This window comes from Scyliorhinus canicula, chromosome 11, assembly GCF_902713615.1.
Source record: "Scyliorhinus canicula chromosome 11, sScyCan1.1, whole genome shotgun sequence".
NCBI classification, from domain to species: Eukaryota; Metazoa; Chordata; class Chondrichthyes; order Carcharhiniformes; family Scyliorhinidae; genus Scyliorhinus; species Scyliorhinus canicula.
Window position 1 is genome coordinate 43,940,518 of NC_052156.1, and position 27,305 is coordinate 43,967,822.

The 27,305-nt window shown below is 47.2% G+C and overlaps 1 protein-coding gene across 3 annotated transcripts in view; it reads right to left on the reverse strand.

Annotated features, from left to right (window-relative positions):
* Positions 1–27,305, reverse strand: part of cfap20dc (CFAP20 domain containing) — a 535,225-nt gene that overhangs the window by 274,600 nt on the left and 233,320 nt on the right. For all 3 annotated transcript variants that reach the window (XM_038810523.1, XM_038810522.1, XM_038810524.1), the window contains exons 6-8: positions 22,571–22,727; positions 21,734–21,898; positions 11,633–11,757 (exon numbers count right to left, since the gene is read on the reverse strand). In XM_038810523.1, the coding sequence (XP_038666451.1) occupies positions 11,633–11,757; positions 21,734–21,898; positions 22,571–22,727 (447 nt within the window). The remainder of the gene's footprint in view (positions 1–11,632; positions 11,758–21,733; positions 21,899–22,570; positions 22,728–27,305) is intronic.

Consider the following 27,305-nt stretch of genomic DNA (forward strand, 5'->3'; position numbering starts at 1 on the left):
ATACATAGATGCATGGAAGATAGGAGCAGGAAGAGGCCTTTTGGCCCTTTGAGCCTGCTCCACCATTTATCACGATCATGGCTCATCATCCAACTCACTAGCCTAATCCTGCTTTCTCCCCATAACCTTTGATCCCATTTGCGCCAAGTTTGCTATATTTAGCCGCCTCTTGAATATATTCAATGTATTAGCATCAACTACTTTCTGTGGTAATGAATTCCGTAGGCTCAGCACTCTTTGGTGAAGAAATGTCTCCTTATCTCTGTCCGAAATGGTTAACCCTGAATCCACAGACTGTGACCCCTGGTTCTGGACACACCCACCATCGGGAACATCTTCCCTGCATCTACCCTGTCTAGTCTAGTACTGTTAGAATGTTATAAGTCTCTGTGAGATCCCCCCTCATTCTTTTGAACTCCAGCTAGAACAATCCTAACCTAGTCAATCTCTCCTCATATGACAGTCCCGCCATCCCTGGAATCAGTCCGGTAAACCTGTGCTGCACTCCCTCAAGAGCAAGAACATGCTTCCTCAGAAAAGGAGACCAAAACTGCACACAATATTCTAGGCATAGCCTCACCAATGCCCTGTCTAATTGCAACAACACATCCCTGGTCCTGTACTCGAAACTTCTCGCAATGAAGGCCAACATATCATTAGCCTTCTTTACCGCCAGCTGCACCTGCATGCTTACCTTCAGCGACTGGTGCACAAGGACACCCAGGTCCCGCTGCACACTTCTCTCTCCCAATGGCAACTGTGCGGGAAGCAATCTGGTTTCCTGTTTTTGCTTCCAAAGTGAATAGCCTCACACTTATCCAAATTATACTGCACCTGCCATTGATTTGGCCACTCGTCCAACCTGTCCAGATCATGCTGTAGGATCTCTGCATTCTCATCACAGTTCACCCTCCCACCCAACTTGGTATCATCTGCAAACTTTGAGACGTTACATTTTGTTCCCTCATCCAAAGCATTAATATATATTGTGAATAGTTGGGGTCCCAGCACCGATTCCTGTGGCACCCCCACTAGTTACTGCCTGCCAATTTGAAAAGGACCCATTTCTCTTTGTTTCCTCTCTACCAACCAGCCCCACTTGACCTGGAGTCACAACATAGTTTAAATTAACTTTTAATTTAAAAAATACCCAAAGTCTTTGGTCTTTGGCTGCCCAATAATTAGTCACCAGGTTTGCAAATGTAAACACAATTAACTTTTATTATTGAGTAACTAGAATTAAATAGGCAACAACTACAACCGGATAACTACAATCTAATTTCTAAGCCCCCCTTTAACTCGCCCCACCCTCTACACACACAAGACAAACAAACACAGGGAAGAAAGAGGGGTGTAAAAAAATTAAAAGGATAAAGGTATCTGCTTAAGATGGATGTCTTCCAGTTAGACTCTTCCTTCAGTCTAAGCCTACAGTTGAATGATACCTATGCCTTCAGTCTATAATCATTTTCACTGTAGATTCATCAGGGGCTAGGGGCTTCAGCCTTTAGACAATAGGCAGCAGAGAGAAGAGAGAGCTTCTTCCACCTTGAGGGTCCAGTGGCTTCTCTGTAAATTCACAGCAACAGCAAGCAGCCAACAGTTGTGAGAAAGAGAGAGCAACACAGCTTCCCCTTTTGGAGTCCAGAAGTTTTCTGCTGGGTCCTCTGAAAACTCCACCTGGCAGGACCCAATCGCTGTCTGTTGCCGGGCAGAATGCTGACCCTGGCCAATCCATTGGCCACCAAACAACCAATCAAACCAAATCCCTCCAATTTCCCTGTTGCCATAAAGTCTGGGTTCTCCTGTTGAAAATCTAAAACTTCATAATGCAGTGTACTATTTCTTCACTTCCTCTGCTCAGCTTAAAGGTATGTCTCCATTAAAGATCCATGGATCAAAAGTGCTAATAACAAAAAAAAGAAATAGGAAATAAGGAATCAACAGGCAGGGTCCTTACATCAGGGAGAGAATGGACTCTCATAATACCAAATCCAGGTAGAGTTATAGAGAGAAACTACAATTTCACAGGTAGTAAGGTAGCTTTACTTTCAAAGAGTATATGCTTTCTCCCTCCATATCTCCTTCCTTTCCTTCTGCATGGTTTCTTCATTTTGATTCTGTTCTGTTCTTTATCCTTCTTGGATTTTCACTGAGTCGGGTTGACTCGGGAGTCCTTTAAAAATGGCAGACAGGTCCCAATTCTGGGATTCCCAACCTCATTTCAGGATTTTCAGGATTTTCAGGAATGCCTTTAAAAAGTGTGGGCTGGTTCCAGTCAAAAGTTGGCATCCAGCATTCTTGACCTGCCTGGCTCCATTGTGCACCTGTGTGGTCTACCTTCAAAAAGGTTGGAGAAACAGGTGGGAGGTACATACATAGCACATGAATGTCCAGTTCAAATCGTATGCGAATACCTATGATATGAAACAATATTGTGCCAGTCTACCCTCCACACATAAGGAGAGTAGAATCTACTTACAGGAGCAACTGCAATCAAAAATTTCAGACTTCAAAAAATTTCTGTCCTATGATGTGCAGTTTAGGTGGATATGCTAAATTGCCCCAAAGTGTCTAAACGATGAGGTAGGTTTGTGGGCGATAGGGTGGGGGTGTGGGCTTAAGTAGGGTGCTCTTTCCAAGGGCCGGTGCAGACTCGATAGGCCGAATGGCCTCCTTCTGCACTGTAAATTCTACGATATGATATTCTATGATTTGAATGAATGCAAGTCAAAGAAAACAGTATTACGTCCATACAAATATATGAACCGTTAGCAACATTCAGCAGGTCAAGCAACATCTGTAAAAAGAATAGATGAATTGGCATTTTCATTGCAAACCCATTGTTAGAACAGTTTTCATAAAATACATAGTTTTTAACGGCAAGGAAACAAGCCATTCAGCCTAACTGGTATGAGTTGATATTTATGCTCTGTACAAGCCTCCTTCCGCCATACTTCATCTCACACTTAGCATATGCTTCTATTTCTTTATCCCTCTTGTAGTTATCTATCTCCCTCTTGAGTCCATCTATACTACACATCTCAAGTCCTTCATGTGATGGCAAGCTGTGCATTCTAACTGCCCCTCAGATAAAGATATTTTTACCGACCTCCTTGCAGGGCTTCCCCACAATAGAAACATCGCCTCTCCGCCTGCCCTATCAAACCAAACCATAATTTTAAAGACGCTACGCAATCTCCCCTCAGCTTTCTGTTTTCGAGAGAAATCAGCCTGCGCCTATTCAATCTTTCTGGTTCAAAGTGCACAACCTATTCATTTGTTGAATTGCCGATGCATTTGTCTGTTTTAGCCTTCTTTACCGCCTGCTGCACCTGCTGTTTTTTGCTTTTTATCTATATTAAAATGTTATCCCCCAACACAAATAAATTCTCAATACGAGTGTGGGGAGGTGGGCTGTGAGGGCTGCAGGAGAGTATGAGCCAGAAGCCAGCCTGTGAAGAAGTAGCATAATGAGCCACAAGACCAAGGCTGGGAAGAGACTCTGTTCAAGAAGCAGGTGGGGAAAGATATTAACCTGAAACAGCTAAGCGAGGTCATACCCAACATTCTGAGTGCCAATACTGTCCTAGAATAGTGGGGAGTGGGTAGATTGCAACCAATATTTACATTTATCATGGATGGAGGGCAGTTGAAACCTTGAGGAAAGGAAGATACAAGTTTAAAGTCAATAAATATAACCCAGAAAGGTTTAAAGTTAATAACAAGGTGAACTTAACTGACGAGAAAAAATGATTCTGAAAAAAATCTAATTCAGAAAGTTCACAGGTAAGATTGTGGAACTGCAACATGACAAGTTTATACAGGCAAAATGTATCAGAAATTTGGACACAGGAATTCATAAAAGGAAATAAATAATACAAAAAATGAGAGAGAAGTGACAACTGATGTCAAAACTCAAATTCCACCATGGCAATGAGAATTCTAATTCAAAAAAAATCTGAACACAAAATGCCAGCATCAATAAAATTGACCATTAAGTTGTTAACAGATTGTTGTAAAAACCCAAATGGTTCACTTTTTCTACAGGGAAGGAAATTTGGCAACCTACTGTAATAACCCCACAAGACCCATGGCATGAACCTGATTTTTTAAAAACTATGGGCGGGATTCTCCCCTACCCGGCGGGGCGGGGGTCCGGGCGAAGTGGAGTGGCGCCAACCACTCCGGCGTCGGCCCTCCCCAAAGGTGCGGAATTCTCCACACCTTTAGGGGCCAAGCTTTCACATTGAGGGGCTTGGCCCGCGCCGGAGTGGTTGGCGCCACGCCGGCTGGCGCCAAAACCAGCGCCAACAGCCTTTGACGCCCGCCGGCCGCTGACGTCACCACCGGCGCATGCGCGGTAGGGGGTTTCTCTTCCACCTCCGCCATGGTGGAGTCCGTGGCGGTGGCGGAAGAAAAAGAGTGCCCCCACGGCACTGGCCCGCCCGCCGATCGGTGGGCCTCGATCGCGGGCTTGGCCACCGTGGGGGCACCCTCCAGGGTCCGATCATCCCACGTCCCCTCAAGGACCCCAAGGGCCCAATCCCGCCGCCACCAGAGGTGGTTGAAACCACGGCGGCGGGAACGGCCTGTCAGCGGCGGGACTTCGGCCCATCACGGGCCGGAGAATCGCCGCTGGGGACTCGCCGATCGGCACGGTGCGATTCCAGCCCCCGCCAATTCCCGGGTGGCGGAGAATTCCGGCCACGGAGGGGGAGGGATTTTCGCCGGTCCCGGGCGATCCTGCGGGGGGTCGGAGAATTTCGCCCTATTTTTTTATTCTCCTTTTTCACATTTTCTCCCAAATTTGCAACACCAACAATAAACAATAATCAATAATCATCAATCCCCATATCAATAACAACGATCCCATCCTCCCACCAAACCCCAAACATTAGCCCGCATTTTAACATAAACAAATACAAAAAGGAATCAGGAATCACCCATAGTCACCATTAACACATACAGACCCCTCCCCCCAAGCCTCCCAACCACCCCCCCCCAACTAATGTTCGATATTATCCAGTTCTTGAAAGTGCATAATGAATAATGCCCATGAATTGTAGAACCTCTCTGTCCTTCCCCTCAGTTCAACCTTAACCTTCTCAAGAGTCAAGAATTCCAACAGGTCCCCCGCCATGCCAGGGCACAGGGTGGAGAGGCTGCTCTCCATCCCAACAGGATCGGGCGATCAACAAGGCGAAGGCTACGATATCCTCCTCCGCACCCGTTTCCAACCCTGGCTGATCCAAAACCCCAAATATGGCCTCCCGGGGACCCAGGTCCAGTTTCACGTGCACCACCTTGGAAATTACCCTAAAAACCTCCTTCCAGTACTCCCCAAGCTTTGGACAGGACCAAAACATATGAACGTGATTAGCGCCCCCACCCCCCCCCCCCCCCCCCCCACAACGCTCACACACATCTTCTACTCCTTCAAAGAATTGGCTCATCCTCGCCCTCGTGAGGTGTGCTCTGTATACCACCTTCAGCTGTATCAGCCCCAACCTCGCACGAGGTGGAGGCGTTCACTCTCCGGAGCACCTCACACCAGACCCCCCTCCTCCATAACCTCTCCCAACTCTTCCTCCCACTTTGCTTTGATCCCTTCCAGTTGTGCCTTATCCTCTTCCAAAATAGCTCCGTACACCGCTGACACATCCCCCTTCTCCAGTCCCCTTGTCATCAGCACCTCCTCCAGCAATGTGGAGACCGGCTCCATCTGAAAGCTCTGTATCTCCTTTCTGGCAAAATCTCAAACCTGCATGTATCTAAACATTTCCCCCTGCTCCAGCCCATAGTTCGCTTCCAGCTCCTTCAATCCTACAAACCGACCCCCAAGAAACAAATATTTTAGTGTCTTAATCCCCTTCTCCTCCCATTTCTGAAAATTTCCATCCCACTTCCCTGGCTCAAATCTGTGGTTCCCTCGAATCGGCATTTCCCTTGACGCTGCCCCCAACCCGCGATGTTGGCGAAACTGCCTCCAAATTCTCAATAAAGCTATTATTACCGGACTCCCTGAGTATTTCCCCGGGGTCATCGGGAGCGGCGCTGTTGCTCGTGCTTTCAATCCTGACCCCCTGCACAAACTCTTCTCCATTCTGACCAACTTGGAATCAACCCCACTGACCCAGCTCCGCACCTTCTCCACATTCGCCCTCCGGTAATAATACATCAGGTTCGGAAGACCCAAACCCCCTGCCTGCCTTCTCCTCTGTAGCAGCACCTTTCTAAATCTGGCCACCTTCCCTCCCCATATGAACGAGGTAATCATTCCTTCAATCTCCCTGAAAAATGCCTTTGGCAGGAAAATCGGCAGACATTGGAAAATAAACAGAAATCGCGACAAAACGTTAATTTTAACCGCCAGTACCCGACCCGCCAGTGACAGAGGGAGACCATCCCACCTTGCCAGATCAGCCTTCACTCTCCCCACCAAACTAGAAATGTCGTACCTGCGGAGCCCCCACCCACTCCAGGGTAACCTGCACCCCCAGGTATCTAAGTGAGTCCCTGCCCTATGGAATGGCAGTCCCTCCACCCCTGCCCCCACACCCGGCCGAGACACCACAAAATACTCACGCTATATGACCCACACTCCGTCGGATACTTATATTTTTTAAGCAACAGGGAAATCGATGCCTGCCCCAAAGTTTGTAATAACACCCCCTTCCCTATCGCCTCCTCAAACATCCCCACCATCAGGGGTGCCAGCTTATCCTTGAATTTTTTATAATATTCCACTGGAAACCCACCCGGCCCTGCCACATTCCCCGACTGCATCTTCCCAAACGCATCTTTTATCTCCAGCTCTACCATCGCTCCTTGTAATGTAGCTCTGTCCCCCTCCCCTAACCTTGGTAACTCCAGCCAATCTACATCTCCCGGTCTCCCCCAGGTGGCTCTGACCTGTACAACCTCTCATAGAATTTCTCAAAGACCTTGTTAATGAGATCTGGAGCTACCACCAACTTCCCTGACCCGTCCCTCACCTGAACAATTTCCCTTACTGTCGCCTCCCTCTGAAGCTGACCCGCTAACATAAGCCTTATGTGGCGTTTGACCTGATTGATCTCCACGTAGGGTTCGTGGAATAAGGATTCCACTGCTAAGAACCGATTAAAAACGGCTAGGATGAAATAAGGTATCTTCAGATGGTCCCAGCTGGGACGAGGTGAACTTCCTGCCACTTTGTGGCCTTGCATGTTTTTAACTAAATAAACGTTCTCGGGACTCCTGTGATTATAATACTGGCGACGAGGAAAAACGGGCATCCATTCTGGACGTCCAGGCCACGGTTGAATTTCGCTACAAAAGAGCAAGATCAGAACTAATTTAATAATGTCTTTGACGACCTGGTAGTACTTGTAGCGGACTATTAAGACCCTTGACCATTGTTGATTGTTCAAAGGTACAGGTTTAGCACGGCCGGGCGAACCCCGGGGGAGTTCGTCATGGGATTCTTGACGAGCCTACGCAATCTGGTCAAACATTGGAACAATTAGCCATCCCTTCCAGAGATGCTGAGGGACAGCCTCATGTGCAGCATAAACAACAAGGCGACTCAACATACGTTGCTAACTGAACCTTCCTTGGGCCTGTCAAAGACCAGAGATATCCCTCTTGCGTGAAAACGTGGAGAAGGGAGTCCAGGAGCCGCAGGGCTCGCTAGATATGAAGGTCACTAGCAATGGGCACCCCCGAAGAGTAGAGCCTATGGGACCAAGCCACTGCCGGAGAAGCGTTGGGGCCAGATTCATTGGCTGACAGCCTCTACAGCTTGGCAAGATATCTCCTCTGAGACCCAGGAGGAGGACTCACAGTGGTGCTGCACATGTGGCTGCAGGAACCGTGGGGACCTGAAATGCCAACAAGCACATTGCCCTGGTTAGGGGACATGTCCACCTAGAGCCAGGGCTTAACACCTAGCACAACCTGAGGACAAGTGAATGCATCAAAACTCCCTTGCTGCACCAAGACGAGCCGCCATCAAAATCACCGTCCAGGTTAATGGCGACCTGCTAGAAATAAAAATTGACACATGGGCTGCTATCTCAGTCATAGGGCAGCAAATATACTGGAAGGTCCAAACAGGGATCCAACACCTGGACCTGAGGGACACTTAGGCATATTGGCATCATACACGGGAGAACCGTTGGCCACCATGGGCATGACAACGACGCCGGTTGACTATGGGCTGAAATCTGCTCATTTGACGCTGATAGTAGTGTGACAGCCCGGACCCAGCCTGTTGGGCGGCGACTGGCTGCAAAGGTTCCACCTGGGCTGGCAGCAGATTTTCAAAATGGGTATAGGCCGAGGAAAATACCTGCAAGCTTTCCAGAATGGCTTGAGAAAAATAAAAGGAGCCGTGGCCAAATTCTATGTAGACCCAGAAGCCCAAACAAAGTATTTTAGGGCATGCCCAATTGCCCATTACCCTGTTGTTGAAGATGGATGACGAGTTCAGTTAGCTGGAAAGCCTGGGAATTATTCATCCAGTACAGTTCGCGGATTGGGCAGCGCCTGTAGTCCCGGTGCTGAAGCTGGATAAAACCGTCTGCCTGTGTGCTGATTACAAGTTGACGGTGAACATGGTCTCTTGGTTGGGCGAGTACCTCATGCCCTGCATGGAGGCTCTCAATGTGAAATTGGCTGGGGGACACTCCTTCTCCAATTTAGACATGAGCCACGCATACCTCCAGTTGGAGCTGCATGTGACGTCCAGGAGATATGTGACCATCAATATCCCCAGGGGTCTTTAAGAATACACCAGACTTCCATTGGGGTTATCTTTTGGCTGTGCAATTTTTCAGAGGGTTAAGAAAAGCATCTTCCAATGATGGCAGTTAACTTGGACGATGTCCTGATCACAGGAGGCACCAAAAGGAGCACCTGAGTAATTTAGAGGAAGTCCTCTGCCAGTTCCCTGAGGCAGCCGTCTGCTTGAAAATGGGCAAGTATGTATTTCATGCAAAAGAGGTCACATACTTGGGTACCGGAATGACAAGGATGACTTGAAACCAGAGGAAAAGTTTCCTGAGGCAGGTCCCCGCACCTGAGAATACAACCGAACTACGATTATTCCTTTGACTCATAAATGATAACGCAAATTCATCTTGAAATTGGCAACTGTACTGGCACTGCTACATATAGAACATAGAACAGTACAGCACAGAACAGGCCCTTCGGCCCTCGATCTTGCCGAACAATGATCACCCTAGTCAAACCCACGTATCCACCCTATACCCGTAACCCAACAACCCCCCCTTAACCTTACTTTTTAAGGACACTACGGGCAATTTATCATGGCCAATCCACCTAACCCGCACATCTTTGGACTGTGGGAGGAAACCGGAGCACCCGGAGGAAACCCACGCACACACGGGGAGGACGTGCAGACTCCACACAGACAGTGACCAAGCCAGGAATCGAACCTGGGACCCTGGAGCTGTGAAGCATTTATGCTAACCACCATGGTACCGTGCTGCCCTCGTGGTGGACCCTTAAAAAACACCAGGACTGAGCATGGAGGGAACTACAAAAAGAGGCGTTTGCCAAGGTAAAGCAACAGCTGTTGTCCTCCAGGCGTTAACGCACAACAACTCTTCCAGATGACTCATGATCACGTGTAATGCCTCCCCATATGGCATCGGGGCGGTATTGTCCCACCAGATGGACAATGGGACGGAGAGGCCAACAGCCTATGCATCAAAGACTTTGGCTAATGCAGAGCGTAGATATGCTAAGATCAAAAAGCAAGGGCTGGCCGTGATCTTTGCTGTCCATTTTTGGGCGGCACCATATAATCATAAGAGACCACAAATTGTTGCTCAACCTGTTTACGGAGGACAAGGAAATCCCACCGATAGCGTCGGCCAGCATACAGAGATGGGTGTTGTTATTACAGCATAGGAGTATGTGTTTGAACTGGCTGGGACTGGATGTACTGCTTGCTGCTTTGTGGTCTTGCATGTCTTTAACTAAATAAACCTTTAAGTTTGAACCATCTTAGGATTCCTGTGATGATAATACTTACTGAGTCTGTCCTATATGTAACCCTAGTGCTCCACCAATGTAGTTGGCTCTTAACAGGCCTTTGAACTGCCCTAGCAAAGCAATTCATTGCATTAAATTGTTATTTACAGTTACTATGGATGGGTATCAGCAACGCCCACATCGCAAGAATGTGCACAGAACTATTAGAAATGTCGCAGACACAAAGTGCACACAAGGCATAAGGCCCAAGAAATTGACGCATATCTAACTTCAGGTACGAAGCCAGCTACAATCACAGCGCCCACAATAAAACTCACAATCAAGAGGACGATGTTAAATTGGTCTGCTGTCATCACAATGCATCAAAAAAATACTGGTTGCAAAGGGCATGCTGGCACCAGACCTATTATTGTTATTAGTCAGGGAGGGGTATATAGTGGGAGGGTTGTGGGAAACGAGGTCGGGAAGGAGGCAAGTGCTGCCAGGCAACAGCTAATGATATTAATGTAGAGCCAGGAAGAGCCCAACTGCTCTATTTGGCTCCACATTCAAATAAGTTAAAATGTTTTTATTTTCCCTGCTGAAATTCCTTCAAAAGACATTTGATTTGGCTTTATAAAACTGTTTGCTTTATAAAACTGACCATAGAATGCACAGTCCATTATTAGATAAGGACCTGAACTGAACATTAGTTGCATTGCCTGTGCAGACCAGAGGCCTAAGTTCCGTTTCAGGCAACTACCCTGGGCATTTACAGTTGTTCCATCAAAATGATGTCGCATGTATCCAGCAAGCAATGAATGCGCACAGACTACACACCACATCGGTGAATAAAAAGTGGCAGTGCAAATTTCTGGGTCAAAACTATTAATAAACTATGGCTGGGTAAATGGAGTGAATGTCAGAATAACAGATGGAGTTTGATTTTGTGACAAAAATGGTCAATAAGATTATCAAATTATAATTTATTTAGCACCCATCACATCCTTAGGACTTCCTAAGGTGTTTCAGAGTCAATTAAATATTTTGGAAATTAAACGTTGGTAAGTGCAGCAGTCAATCTGTGAAAGCAAGATGCTGCAAACAGAAATCAGATAAATGACTCGATAAGTGTTTGGAAACGTTGGGTGAGAGAACAATAAACTTGGTTGAGACAGGAGAGGACAGCACTGTTCTTTTTGAATGGTTCCCTGAGATTGCTTCCATTCACTTGAAGATAGCATACAAAGGCATGTCTCATTGGAAAGCTGGCATCTCGAACAGGGTAACATTTCTACAGTGTAACACCGACCTTACTACCAAGATCACATATTCATGGTCCATGAGTAAGGCTTCAATGCATGACCAGTAACATTGATTAATCTTCCACATCACAGAGAAGTGCCCAAAACAAGACTGCTCATACTGAAATCTTATATGAAGACATTCACAGTACTGTATTACCAGCCTAAGCTGTATTTATTTCTTTGCAGATTTCTTTTTCATAATGTAGCCTTTTTTAAATGTTTCAAATCGTTTGTAAATATATCTTCAAAAGTGGCAATACCTTACAACAGCGATGCAATACTTGAAGAACTATTTGAACTATTGAGATTTTGTAACCAAACATTATTTAACAGCTACTTACATCTTTAGATCCTTTCCTGCCACTGGTTGGTGGTGGTCCAAGTACTTTTGAACCAAATGCGATATGAGATATATTTTGGTTTCTAACAGTTCGTGCACTAGCTATCCCACGGTTGGTCTGCTGGTCTAAAGGAGAAAAGTAATTTTGTTTTGTGTAAGTCCTGCAGTCTCTTTCATGTCAGCATATATAACTGTTTGCAGTTTCATTAGTAATGCAACACTGGAGTAACAAGCTAACTTTATCACAGGTTAATTTATGGTGTTAATGCAAGCGCCAAAAAAGGCAAGACAGAAATGAGGGCCTTAAACGATAGAAATGAGTTGAAAACATATGTTGAACACAACAACAACTTCTATTTATACAGCATCATTAATATAATAAAACGACCCAGGGAATTTAGCCAAGCATTTTGAAACAAAATATGACACTAACTCAAGGTGAGAAAGGGCCGCAACTTCAGATGGAGGAGCAACTATGTTGGATTGCCACTCCGCTAAAAATTACATTGAAAATCAGGCGATCCAATCGCGTCTGACCTGCTGACTCAAGTCGTGCCAGATCTGTACACCGCAGCTTGCTCCCAGGGTCAGTAATTGAGGTCAGCTCAGTCACAAGTAAGTACTCTGCACCATCCTTATTTTGGCAAAAGCTGTTTTAAAGCAGGCAAGTTTAAAGTCCAGCCAGGTTTCAAATTCTTTGACAACCCAGGGAGAAGGTAAGTGGTAGGATTTGAAGCAAGGTGGAGTGGTGGGGGTGGGTAGGTATGGGTCAGGTCAGGTCAGGTGGGTTGAAAGAGGGTTGTCGGGCTGGGTCTGGGGTCGACAGAGAAGGGTGTTAGGTCTGGCCAGGAGCTGAGGAACTTCCTGTTGGTCAGCGGAGCGGTGGAAGTGCTGTAGAGGTGGGGATTGGGAGAGTGGGGTGAGTTCCGTGAGGGTGGAAAGAGTCCCATGTGAGGGTGGAGTTGTTGGGGAGGGCGAGGAGGGTTGCTTGAGTTCCGTGAGAGTGGAGGAGTCCAGTGAGTAGTCTTGCGGGAAAGGGATAATCATAGGGAGCAGGTGGTCAGGGGGAAGTCAGGAGGGAGTAGTGGAGTTCTCGAGCAATTTGGGCATTGATTGAAATCCCATGGTGGTTCCTGGTGTTAGTCTATACAATTGGCTTTTATTCTTCTAACTGTCGGGGTAATTATTGCTGCTACATGGTTGGAACCATCCGAATAATGCAATTTAAATCACATTTTCTGATGGTTCCCATTGCAGCACAATTGCCTTTTGGGAGTCTGCATTTGCCGGGCAACTGCCATACAATCCTTACCTATGAACCTTCAGGTTTGGGATGTCCCAATGCATCATTGCAATACCCCCTATATACACTACCCTGTGAACTCAGACGTTATGGCCCATTTAGTCACATGCCCAAATATTTGATCAAACAGATAGGTTTTAAGGAATGTGTTAAGTGCAGAAGCAGTGCTATGCAAGTATGGAAGGAATTCCAGATATTATGGCCGAAGCAAGTAAGGAAAGCCACCAATGACAGGGTGATAGAAATCGGGGATGTACAAGGGGTCAGAATCAAATGAGTGCAGGTATCTCAGGGCTGTGGAGTTGGAGCAGTCCACAGTTTTTTTTTGTATAACATAAGGTAATGCTTTGAAAGAATACCTCAAAGTAGTCACAAGAGAAGATAAGAGCAAGTAGCCTCCACAAGCAGAGGTAACCTAATCAGCATGAATGATTCAGATATAAATGAAAAAAAAGTCTGAGCAGACTATACTGAGCTCAAAACTAATAAAGCCATGGTACATGATAAATTAACTTAGAATAGGAGAGTTTTTGGGAATTGATTATGTTGACCAGGGAGTCAATGGACAGTGTGGAGTTACCAGTTGATTGGAAATAGATTAAAATGCACCTATTCCTAAAAGGGTTATTTTACACACAGCACAGGAAACCTTACACCATTAATTTTACTTTTTTTAAACTAGTTCATGGGATGTGGGTATCATTGGCTAGGCCAGCATTCATTGCCCAATCCAAATTACCTTTGAGAATTGGTGGTGAGCTGCTCTCTTGAACTGCTTAGGTACATTCACAGTGTCGTAGACCCAGCAGCAGTGAAGAATTGGCGGTATAGTTCCAAGTCAAAATGGTCAGTGGCTTGAAGGGGAACTTGCAGCTGGTGGTGTTCCTGTGCATCTGCTGCCCTTGGCTTTCTAGGGGATATGAGTCAAGGGTTTGGAAGGTTCTGTTGAAGGAGCCATGGTGAGTTGCTCCAGTGCATCTTGCAGACGGTACACATTGTTGCCAATGTACATTGGTGATGGAGGGAGTGGATATTGAAGATGCTGAATGGACTGCCAATCAAGCGTGCTACTTTGTGCTGGATGGTATTGAGTTTTTTGAGTATTGTTGGAGCTGCAGGCATCCGCCAAGTGCAGAATATTTCATCACACTCCTGATTTGTTCCTTTTAGATGTTGGACAGGATTTGAGGAGTCAGTAGACGCATTACTATCTGCAAAATTCCCAGCCTCTGGCCTGATCTTGTAGCCACAGAATTTATATGCATGGTCCAGTTCAGTTTCTGATCGATGGTAACCTCCAGGATGTTGGCAGTGGGGGATTCAGCAATGATAATGCAATTAAAGGTCACGGGGAAAAGGTTAGATTCTCTCTTGTTGGAGATAGGCATTGCCTGGCACTTTGGTTACTTGCCACTTATCAGTCCAAGCCTGCATTTTGTCCAGGCCTTTCTGCATATATAGGCGTGAACTGCTTTAGTATATGAGGAGTTGTAAATGGTGCTGAACATTGTGCAGTCATCTGCAAACATCCCCACTTCTGACCTTATGATGGAAGGGAAGTCATTTATGAAGCAGCCGAAGATGGTTGGGCCTAGGACAGGCATTGTCAAACTCAGGGGCATGACCCGCCGGTGGGTCATGAGTGGATGTCGGGAGGGTCGCGGTGCCGTCCTTCGTGGCGCTCCCTATCGCTCAAATCTGCGCTCAACAGTTGGCTGTTAATAACGCTGGCTGCAAGCCGCCTTCAAAATGGCCGTGATCATGTAAAAAAAAATGTAGCTGCACTGCGCATGCATGCCCGATCATTGGCACACATGCGCAGTGCGGCCGTTTTTGTTTAGACGGTCGCAGCTTTTTGTTTTACAAGTTTGGGGGGGTTTTATTCATTTTATTCATTTAATTTTTATTTTCTTCATTTTGGTATTTTTTTACAAGATCGGGGGCGTTTTATTTGATAAAATCTTACAGGAAAAAAATGCAGAACTTTGGACACATGGAGACTCCATACTTTCCGACACTGGAAGGCTTCCCCTTCATCCAACAGGTTACATTGGAGGAGCGCGTACGAGGGCCAAAAGGACCCAAAACCATTTCCTCCATATTAGTCAGCAGCAAACAAGGTAAGAGAAAATGGTGGGTCACGCAGGTTGGCCGGCGTGGGTCGCGAAGGTCAGCCAGGTTGGGTCTCGAAGGTTGACCGGTTGGTAAAAATGGGTCCCGGAAAAAAACGTTTGCAGAACACTGGTCTAGGACACTACCCTGAGGAACTCTTGCAGTGATGTCCTGGAGCTGAGATGATTGACCTCCAACCATCACAACCGCCTTTATTTGTGCCAGGTATGACACCAACTGGCAGAGAGATTTCCCCCTGACTACCATTGACTCCACTTTAGCTAGGGTTCCTCCATGTCAAGGGCAATCACTCTCACCTCACATCTGGCATTCAGGTCTTTTGCCCATGTTTGAACCAAGGCTGTATTGAGGTCAGGAGCTGAGTCCCTGACGGAACACAAACTGAGCATCTGTGAGCAGGTTATAGCTGAGTAAGTACCGATTGACAGCAGTGTTGCTGACTCCTTCCATCTGATAGGTCGATAATTGGCTGGGTTTGATTTGTCCTGTTTCTTGTGTACAAGACAAACCTGGGCAATTTTCCACCTTGCTGGATAGATGCCAGTGTTGTAGCTATACTGGAACAGCTTGGCTAGGGTGTGGCAAGTTCTGGAGCTTAGGGGGTCGGTACTATTGCCTGAATATTGTCAGGGCCCATAGCCTTTGCAGTATCCAGTGCCTTCAGCCGTTTCTTGATATCAAGTGACGTGAATCATATGGACCAGGTTGACACCTTATTTTTTGGTATGCCTGGTGTTGGTCTTGGCAAGTTCTCCTGCACTCTCCATTGAACCAGGATTGCTCCCCTGGCTGAGTGGTAATGGTGGAGTGGGGGATATGCTGAGCCATGAGGTTGCAGATTGTGGTTGAATACAATTCTGCTACTGCTGATGGCCTGCAGCACCTCAGGAATACTCAGTCTTGAGTTGCTGGATCTGTTTGAAGTCTATTCCATTTAGCAAAGTGGTAGTGCCACACAACATGATGGAGGGTATCCTCAATGTGAAGACAGACTTTGTCTCCAAAAGGACTGTGCGGTGGTCACTTCTACCAATCCGGTCATGGGCAGATGCATTCGCAGCAGGCAGGTTGGTGAGGACGAGGCCCTTCTTGATGGTTCTCTTACCAAATTCTGTAGTCCCAGTTTAGCACCTATGTCCTTTAGGACCCGGTCTGTGATGTGACCAAGCACTCTCGGTGATGGACATTGAAGTCCCTCACCAAGAGCATATTTTGCACCCTTGCCACGCTCAGTGCTTCCTCCAAGTGGTGACCAACATGGACTTTTTAAAAAAAAAATAAATTTAGCGTACCCAATTATTTTTTCCAATTAAGGGGCAATTTAGTGTGGCCAATCCACCTATCCTGCACATCTTTTTTGGGTTGTGGGGGCGAAACCCACGCAGACACGGGGAGAATGTGCAAACTGCACACAGACAGTGACCCAGGGCCGGGATTCGAACCCGGGTCCTCAGCGCCGTAGGCAACAATGCTAACCACTGTGCCACCGTGCTGCCCTGTGACTTACATGGATGACTACTAATTCACCAGCTGATGATGCCAATGTCACTGTTTCCACTGCAGCGCAAGTAACTTTCAAAGATCTGAGTGTTGCAGTTGAAGCTCCAACTACTGCCATCATGGTTCTGGGTTTGCATGTCATCACAGCAGTCCACCAATATTTTCTCGAGCAGTTGAGAGGATTGCTGAGGCATTACACTTCAGTAGAGTGACAGTGTCTCCATGGGTCACAAACCAGTGTTCCTCACTCAGGATGACAGCATTTGTGCTCCCACCTCTGTCATTCCACCACTGCCCCTGTTATCTGTCAGTCAGCCAGCCCTGACTCCAGGAGTCCAGGCCGAAATGAAACCAGAGCTTCTGTGCCCAAAATTCCCAAAGTCAAAAAGTCACCCTCCTAGGACATCTGTTGTCTTCTCAATTCGAGGTCAACAGCCTTCCACAACCAATGCTGCAGCCACCTGGAGAAGCACCAGGTACACAGTTCTATTGGATTTTTCTGAGCATTTTACTTGGAGGAAGAGCCAAACTATAGAATTTAAAAACAAATTTTTTGTGATTCTTTCAAAATGTGTCAATAATTAGCAGTTTCTTTAATTGAACAGCAAGCTACACAATATGCTTGGCTCCAATTACTGTTATCAATTTGGTTCTATTTGAGACCTTTGAATCAATCTTGGGCTTTCACGCAATAAATAAGCTTCCAGTTATCTTGTGAGTTAATCCAGTCTAAAATAATCAACATTAGCTAGCCAAATAGTAACATTTTCTTTTCATGCTCTTATGAACAAATACGCCAATAAAATATAATTACAAGGTAACTAATGATGTGGAAGCTAAAACAATAGGTAGTGAGAAAGGAAATGAATAGGTGAGGACATAGGAAGGAGAGCGATGGAGTAAGGAGTGTAGAAAAAATGAAAAGGACAAACAGATCAGGAGGTTGTAACAAATCGTGCAAGACTGCCAAACAGATGGGGGAAATGATTTGTCATAGATGCAGATTACTGCACAAAGTACTCTGAAAGAAACTATCATGAAAAGGCACCAAAATTGATAGCACTTTGCTTAATTAGAGAGCAGTTCTCAGCAAGCAACGTTCTAAAACACTACAAAGAAAATTGATATTGAACTTCAGAATTCTCAGGTGTGAATCTAGGGAACCTACACAAGGTGTTTTATTTCATGGGATGTGGATGATAAAAATGAGTGCCAGGGGATGTGGCTCGAGAGGCTTTGAGGAGTAAACAAAGGGATTTATTGATGAAAGACAAAGGCAGTTAGATAACAGGCACAGAACCCTATACAATAGGTCTCTACACTTCAGCTCCGTGGTCCACACTGCCCAGGATCCTGCTCTCAGGCCCCCGCCCTGGGGGTTCATGTGCTCCTGCGCAATTGGTCCTGAGCTGGTCACGTGGTCCATGGAGCCTGCCCCCTTAACGAGCCACACTACCACAGTTTTGGCAGAATATGCTCAAGATTGAAACAAACAATAGAAACCTTCTAGTATTGGAACATTCACGAGCAGCATAAAATTGACATAAATTAATTGGGTACTCATTTTGGAAGAAAAAACAGCACAATTCCACTCTTATGCCAAAGGTTCACAGATACTATTATGCGGTCCGGAAAGGAGTCCACACCGAACCAAACAGGTTGAGTCAAAGGAACAAACATGAGTACAGAAGTTACAGTACTACAACGAGTCAGCTCACAGTTCATGGCCCTCCGGTTTTACACATGATGTAGAAGGGACGACCGGCTTTTGGGAATATCAATCCCCCAATCTCATAAGTGTCCCATGACCTGCTTAAAGTTTCATTCGTGTCCCATGACCTGTTAACCCCAGGTTATGAGAGAAACCTTCCGGGAAACTCCAGTTTCTCTTTAAGGAATTAAGCTCGAAAGATAACGGGCGCAATTCTCCGCTCCCCATGCCGTGTGGGAGAATCGCGGGAGGGCCCTCCGACAACATTTCACGCCCCCCCCTCGATTCTCCTCCCCCCCCCACCCCCCCTCCCCCCGCTCGGAAGAATCGGCGCTCGCCGTTTTTTACGGCGACCGGCGGTTCTTCGACCTGGATGGGCCGACCGTTTCACGACGGCGGCAACTGGTCGCTGCTGTCGTGAAACGGCTGTGGAGATGCCCGTTTGGGGCTTGTAGGGGGCCTGGTGGGGAATGAGCACCACGACGGTGCTCGGGAGGGGACAGGCCCGTGATCGGTGCCCACCGATCGTCGGGCCGGCGTCTCAATCAGACGCACTATTTCCCTCTGCTGCCCCGCAAGATCAAGCCGGCATGTCTTGTGGGCAGCTGAGGGGAAAGACGGCCACCGCTCATGCGTGAGTTCGAGCTGTCAGCCGTCGTGACGTCAGCCGCGCATGCGTGGGTTGGAGCCGGCCAACCTGCGCATGCGCGGCTGACGTCATTAGGTGCGCCGGCCGCGTAATTCTCGGCGCGACGCCCCCGCGGCCGAGAGTTACGGAGCACCGCTCCTAGCCCCGCCGGGAGGGGAGAATAGGGGATGAGGAGCGGCCTCCGAGGCCGTCGTGAAACTCGGCCGAGTTCACGACGGCCCTCCCAATTTTTCCCGGGAGCGGAGAATTCCGCCCAACAGCTGTGTGTGCATTTCTCTCACAATGCAGTGCTCATTGTCAGAAAGTTTATCAGAATGGCAGAATGCCGAAGAATAACATGCGATTGTAATTCCTCAGGATGTGAACCCTGCTGCTTCATATAAACTTAATTGTTTATGATTGGGGCAGGGAAGGAGGTGGGAGGGGTGTGAAAATTCCCTGTCCTCTAAACCCTACCCTGGTCATAGCTTCCTGAGATGTTGACTAAGGTGTGGTAAGATCAACACTTTTTTTTAAGTCCTTTTCTATTTGAGGGTGGGGATTGGTGGTTCACCTTGCGGTTGGTACCATTGACTCACTCAGCTTACTGCCCACAGAAGTACATCAGGTCACAACTGAGCCAGTGGAGCAGGAACTTCTAGTGTAGAAGGTTCCCACACCTAGCTTCAGCAGCATCAACCACCACTTTCCCCCTAACCAGCGCCGGCCCTAGAGTTGCTGGCGCCCCGGGCAAGCTGAACTTCGGCGCCCTTCGGGGGGGTTCGGGGGGGGGTCAAGGGAGGGGTCGGGTCGGGGGGGGGTCGGGTCGGGGGGGGGGTCGGGGCGGGGGGGGGTCGGGTCGGGGGGGGTCGGGTCGGGGGGGGGTCGGGTCGGGGGGGGTCGTGTCGGGGGTCGGGGTCCGGTCGGGTCGGGGGGGGGGAGAGTCGGGTCGGGTCGGGTCGGGTCGGGGGGGGGGGGGGGGTCGGGTCGGGTCGGGGGGGGGGGGGGGGGGGTCGGGTCGGGTGTCGGGTCGGGTGGGGGGGGGGTCGGGTCGGGGGGGTCAGGTCGGGTTGACATTGATCCTGAGCTGCTGCGACCTGTCTGGTAGTGGTACATGAATTTTAGTTGCTGCATCTATGCTCTGGATATATATTAACATTACCTGTCTAATATTTTTCGCTAAAGGAGCACGGACGAATTCAAGCCTCTGAAATTGTAGCTTCTATGCCTGTGGCCATCTGCCATGTTTGTGCGGGGCGGCCTGGGGGAGGGCGGCCACCGCGCATGCGCTGGTTGGCACCGGCCCAACTGCGCATGCGTGGGACCCGAGTCTTTTACACGGCGCCGGGTCTCTGACGCCGGTCACGCACTCCTTGATGGCGCCCCCTAGCACATGGCGCCCCGGGCGACTGCCCGAGTTGCCGGTACCTTGAGCCGGCCCTGCCCCTAACCCCGGCTTATGGATTTACCTTGTAAAAGGTAGGCAAAGAATTCACCCTGACAAGGTATATCAGAAACTCCTAAAACAGAGAGCAACGGCATACAGGACATCATCTGCAATTTTCCAGCAGGGACAGAATATTAGAAGAATTGCTGAGGAAATTTATTCCAGAACCACTTTTGCCATCACCTTCTTAACAAAATTTTGTTTTGTGAAATAACCTTTCTATTGCACACTCTAGTTTGAAGTTACACATTGATAATTATAGAATGGAGTCTAAAAACAGCTGTTGCTTAATATCAAGACAAAGGGGAAAAGGCCACAATTGTACTTGGAAACAAATGCTGAAAAATGTGGACAGCAGATACTCTGCAACTGAAAAACAGTTACTGGCTGTAATTCATTCTACACCAGTCCTAACTCTTGCAATGTTGAATGGAAAACTGCTGAAAAATTTGCAGCGTGAGGATTTGGTGATTTGGATCAGTCAGAAGCACAGCATCCACAGCTCAGCCAGTGAAAAGGGGGAGCACAGCTCTGCTACTCAGAAATGAGATACTACTGGATTGAGAAAAGGCAAGTCAAATCCAACATTAGCGGCAGAAATGTTAACAATTATTTATATTGCACCGTTAGCACAATTCAAACAACAAATCAAATATTTGGGCTTTCCAAGTACAAAGCCCAATCTCCCAAATAATCTTTGGGAAATCTTATTTTTGGAGGGTACCTGCCACATTTTCTCAGCATCAATTAGGTCGAATGTAACAAATGAAAAATCAGTTCCAATTTTGTCAACTAAGCTCACTTAACGTCAAATGTGCCTGAAATACCAATCACCAGACTTAATTTGTGTATATTAAGAATGAGGCAATATTTCCTGTACTTTAATATCCAGAACATCAAATAGCAGACATACAAAATGGATAAACATTAATGAATAATTCTTCACCTCAAAATTAACATCCAATTACTGGCAGCAGGAAATATTTGTCAAGTGCCCTGACAATGTTGGAGGAAGGTCAAAATAAACTGATGTGGCGATGCCAAAATAAACTGAGTTAGACATTTAAGAGAAGTGATTAATAGATTACACAACCAATGTAAGAACACCAACTGAACACTTTGATATTTCACAGATCTGAAAGAATGATCAGAGAAGTCTTGGGAAACTTCTTGGGAATAAGATTTAGTGTCAATCACTTGATTCAGATTGATATTGACAAAATAATGTACCATAGTGTCTGTGTTATAAACCATATATAGTTAGTATTTATTGTACTAGCCAAACTGCTTTACATCAATTCAAATTGACCTATGAAATATTATAAGCAATAGTAAAACACTTATGTTAAATTTAACTTTGAGTAAATCTTCTAACTGTACCCAAATCTGTGGACGGGAGGGATTGGCTTCCGAGTCTTAATTCTCCCTGTCTAAGCTTTACCACATTCAGGAGCTGTGTAATGTGATCTACATCAATGCCCAGCTGACAGCTCTTTGGAATTACATCTGTGGGTCCATCAGTGAAATACTGCAAAGAATACACATCTGGGGAAGAAGAAGAAATCCTTTAATCCCCTGATAAAAATGTTTGGAACTGCCACAACATAAAATATAGTTGATACATCAGCAAGAAGCAAACGGGGGGGCCTCACGGTAGCATGGTGGTTAGCATCAATGCTTCACAGCTCCAGGGTCCCAGGTTCGATTCCCGGCTGGGTCACTGTCTGTGTGGAGTCTGCACGTCCTCCCCGTGTGTGCGTGGGTTTCCTCCGGGTGCTCCGGTTTCCTCCCACAGTCCAAAGATGTGCGGGTTAGGTGGATTGGCCATGCTAAATTGCCCGTAGTGTAAGGTTAATGGGGGGATTGTTGGGTTGCGGGTTACGTGGGTTTAAGTGGGGTGATCATGGCTCGGCACAACATTGAGGGCCGAAGGGCCTGTTCTGTGCTGTACTGTTCTATGTTCTATGTTCTATGTTGTAATGACTAATCAAATGTGTACTTTTTATGAACAACTCTAGAGGGCATACATACTTGCCATGGTAGCTCAATATAGGGCAAGGAGCTTTGAGGTTTGTTTAAATCTTATTACAAATACAGCAGTTATGAAGCCAGTATGACACTACTGAATTATGTTTGTGATTTGTTTCTGCAATGTTGTAATTGCCATTTTATCTACCACTTAATATTATATTGGTCCAGACAGTTCCAATTACATACCATTCTCAAAAGTTGTATCTTGTGGCTGTAGTTTCATAGTGAATATTTTCCTTAGTTTACAGTTGGCTGAGACAACAATCCTGTCTAAGGATTGAAAGCCGGCTCCTTTAAATGCAGCATTAGCAAATGACACCATATCAATGCAAATATTGCTCCACTGCAAGGAAAATAAATCTGATTTAGTTTTCTTGAATTTGGTAGCTTGCAAAATACAGTCTGGCCCTATATGTGGGTGGCATAATACTGCAAAACTGTGGAACTTCAAGATGCTGTGCCTCAGGGCTGGTTTAGCACACTGGGCTAAATCACTGGCTTTTAAAGCAGACCTAGGCAGACCAGCAGCACGGTTCAATTCCCGTACCAGCCTCACCAAACAGGCGCCGGAATGTGGCGACTAGGGGATTTTCACAGTAACTTCACTGAAGCCTACTTGTGACAATAAGTGATTTTTATTTTCATTTAATTTTCAATGTGGTGAGTTACATGCAGATAGCGGCACATTAGCACAGTGGTTAGCACTGTCGCTTCACAGCTCCAGGGTCCCAGGTTCAATTCCTGGCTTGTCTGTGCGGAGTCTCTCCTCGTGTCTGCGTGGGTTTCCTCTGGGAGCTCTGGTTTCCTCCCACAGTCCAAAGACGCGTGCAGATTAGGTGGATTGGCCATGATAAATTGCCCTTAGTGTCCAAAGGGGTTGGGTGGGGTTGCTGGCTTATGGGTATGAGGCAAAGGAGTGGGCTTAAGTGGGGTGCTCTTCCAAGGGCCGGTGCAGACCCGATGGGCTGAATGGCCTCCTTCTGCACTGTAAATTCTATGTCTATATCTACAATTCTCTCTTAATCTTGTTGTGGAGAGCAGCTAGCAGAGGCCAACTGCCTAATTGCAGGGGTAAGCAAAATAAGTTAAATGACTGAAATAATCTCAAGAAGCAGCCAGTTTTAAACTGACATTGTTGAAGGACTCAAAGTTTAGCTCTTAGCTTTGGAAATATATAGCAGCAGAGATTCAAGGAAGGGGTATAAATGCAAAATTAATATAAACAAGCTTTTTTTTGGTAAGTTGACAGCTTATTTCAACGTAGATGATGTACAAAATGCAATTGTAAGCAATACTTATTTTTGCTGTTTGACTTCTTACATGCAAAGCATTCTATGCAAAATACACACACAGTCTAATGTAGAAAATGATCATGACATTATGGGAGAAAATCAAAACAACATCATTTGCAAACTGTTCCATATCAGTACTCATATTAATACCACCTACAGGAAAATAAAATAGATAAATCACATAACAGACTTGTTAGCAAAACTAAGTCCATGGTGACAGCAGGGGCAGTAGGTGTGTGGATATAACATTGACTAACAGACAGAAAGTAGACAGCAGGGATAAATGATCATTTTACAGACTGACGGGAGGCACACAGTGATGTTCTCTAGGGATCTGTGGAAGAAAATAGTGGACTTTGAAATATGAATGCTAAGACGTGCTAAAAATTGCATGTACAGTACAAAATAAATGAAAAGGTGCTTGAAATTGCAAGAGCTAAAATAACTCTTTAACAAATGACATTCAGAAAGAATTGTCAGGATTTTGGCCATTTCATCAGAGCTGAAAAACTACAGATATCTCCTTTATAGAGCAAAATGGAGGACAGCAGACAAAGGGTTCAACATAGAGGTAGTTGGATGACAGGTGCCACAAAATGGTTGCAAACAAGCTACAGTGGAGTGTGAGGATGGTGCAAAGCAGACAGGGGTGGCATATCTGGCAGGAGTAGCTGGAAAGAGCAGCAGCAGTGTAAAAGAGCACGCATAAAACACTGATTTGGCCTCAGCTGGTGTATAGCTTCCAGTTCTAGGTGCCACACGACAGGAAAAATGTGATGGCATTAGAGGGAGTGCAGAAAAGATCACAAGGATGAGGAACTTCAATTGCACAGATGGATTGGAGTAATTGGGACCGTATTACTTGGAGAAAAGTAGTTTTGTAGGAGATTTCATAGGGGTAGATAGAGGTATGCATAATCAGGAATGTTTCTGGATAGAGTAGACAGGGAAAACTTTTCCCACTGCTGTGAGGACCGAGAAATATGGGGAGCAGGGTAGCACAGTGGTTAGCACAGTTGCTTCACAGCTCCAGGGTCCCAGGCTCAATTCCTGGCTTGGGTCACTGTCTGCGTGGAGTCTGCACGTTCTCCCCATCTGTGCGCAAGTTTCCTCCGGGTGCTCCGGTTTCCTCCCACAGTCCAAAGGTGTGCAGGTTAGGTGGATTGGCTATTCGAAATGGCCCTTCGTGTCCAAAAAGGTTAGGTGGGGTTAATAGGTTACAGGGGTAAAGGGGGATAGGGTGGAGGTGTGGGACTTAAGTGGGGTGCTCTTTCCAAGGGCCAGTGCAGACTCGATGGGCTGAATGGCCTCCTTCTGCGCTGTAATAATTCTATGAAATAGAGGGCGTAGATTTGATGTCATTGGTAAAAGGAGAAATGGCAACATGAGGAGGAACTTTTTCTTGCAGCAAGAGGTTAACTGGAATACACTGCTTGTGAGTGTGCAGTTTATGTGGACGTGAGCAGGGTCTGCAGGGAGGATGGGCTAACTGGCCACACCCTGATGGGGGGAGTTAAAGGGAATATGGTTGTAGTGGAGGACAGTATAGTTACAAGGATAGATAAGTTCTCTGCAGCTAAGAACCAGGAATCCTGAAGACTGTGTTGCAGGGCGAGTGCAGGATTAAGGGCACTGTCTCAGAGCTGGAGAGGAACTAGAATGGGAGGGGAAGGATCCAGCTGGCATGGTCTGCATGGATTCTAACAACACAGTTGGGACAAAGAAAGGGAGTATGAGCAGTTGGGGCTAAATAAAAAATGAAAACACAAAGGTTATCTGGATTGCTAGATGAGCCATCAAAATTGGTTTGATTGAAGATTGATATGGGGGAAACTGGGTTTTGACTCATGGGGAACTGGCAAAAAAACTGGGGAAAAAAGGAGAGCCGTACCACTGAGATAGCTTTCACCTGAACCATGCAGACACCAGATGGCGGAGGCCCTTCGGCGTCGGTTAGCGTGGCACCAGGCTCCTTTCCCGCCGGCCGGCGGGGAGCAAACCATTCCGGGGCAGTCCTAGCCCCTGAAGGTGCGGAGCATTCTGCACCTTTGGAGCGCCCCGACGCTGGAGTGGTTCACGCCACTCCATCCCGCCAGGACCCCACGCCCCGCCAGGTCGAGGAGAATCCCACCCATGGTTACAAGATAATGAAGGTTGGGACTTGAATTTAAGGCTATTTCATATTTCAGAAGGACAGGATGAAAGGAAAATAAGATAGGGTACCTCTGTTGATCAAAGATGAGGGCCGGGATTCTCCCCAACCCGGCAGGGCGGGGGGTCCCGGCGTGTTGGAGTGGCGTGAACCACTCCAGCGTTGGGCCGCCCCAAAGGTGCGGCTGGCGTGTACGGCCTTTGGCGCCATGCCAGCCAGGGAAAAAAGCACTTCGCCAACCGGCATAAGTCCGTGAATGCGCCGGAGCGTCAGCAGCTGCTGACGTCATACCGTCGCATGCGCAGAGGAGGAGGTCTCTTCCGCCTCCGCCACGGTGAAGACCATGGTGAAGGCGGAAGAAAAAGAGTGCCCCCACGGCACAGGCCCGCTCACCGATCGCGGGCCAGGCCACCGTGAGGGCACCCCCCGGGGTCAGATCGCCCCGCACCCCCCCCCCCCCCCCCCCCCCCAAGGACCCCGGAACCCACCCGCGCCACCAATTCCGCCGGTCAGGTAGGTGGTTTAATCCACGCCGGCGGGAGAGGCCTGTCAGCGGTGGGACTCCGGCCCATTGCGGGCCAGAGAATCGCCACGGGGGGCCCGCCGACCGGCGCGGGGGGCCCACCAACCGGCGCGGCGTGATTCCCGCAGCCGCCGAATCTCGGGGGACGGAGAATTTGGGACATGGCAGGTGCGGGATTGACAGCCGCCCGAGATCACTACAATAGTGAAAAATAATCTTGGTTCAGAAGATCAAGATGTAGAATCAGAAAGTGCAAAGGAAAAATTGTCACTGGTTGTATTTATTTTCTTTGGTGATCACTTACTAACGACTATAATTGTCGACCTAAAAAACTCTGTTACTGGTCATGCCATCTGTGGGGTTTTGCATGGCTAATGAGCCCGATCCTAGAGCTACATCTGCAACCACACACTTGGTAGGTGTTGCCGGGAGGTGGGATCCATCCTTGGACTAGAGTTGCTGTTATTCCTTTCTCAGGCTTCTTTTCTGGGGCTCCTCTTGCAGGTGTCTTCAAAGAATTGGGTCCCTTCAATCAGTAGGTTCCTCCAAGTAGGTCTCTTCTGAGCAGGCGTCTCCCAGGCATTGACGTCTATATTGCATTTTTCAAGGTAAGCCCTCAGGGTGCCTTTGAAGTGTTTCATTTGTCGTCCTCTTGTTCGGGAGCCTTCCTTGATCTGGGCGAAGAAGATATGCTTTGGCAGTTGGGCCTCTGACATCCTAACCACAAGGCCAGTCCATCGGAGTTGGTTTTGGATGATCATGGCCTCAATGTTGAAGCTCTTGGCTCCTTCAAGGGCACTGATGTTAGTACGCCTGTCCTCCCAGCTGATCTGGAAAATCCATCTCAAACAGTGTTGATGGTACCTCTCCATAACTTTAAGGTGGCGTCTGTACATGGTCCAGTTTATGAGCTGCATAGAAGAGTTGGGAGGCCAACCGCCTTGTACACAAGGA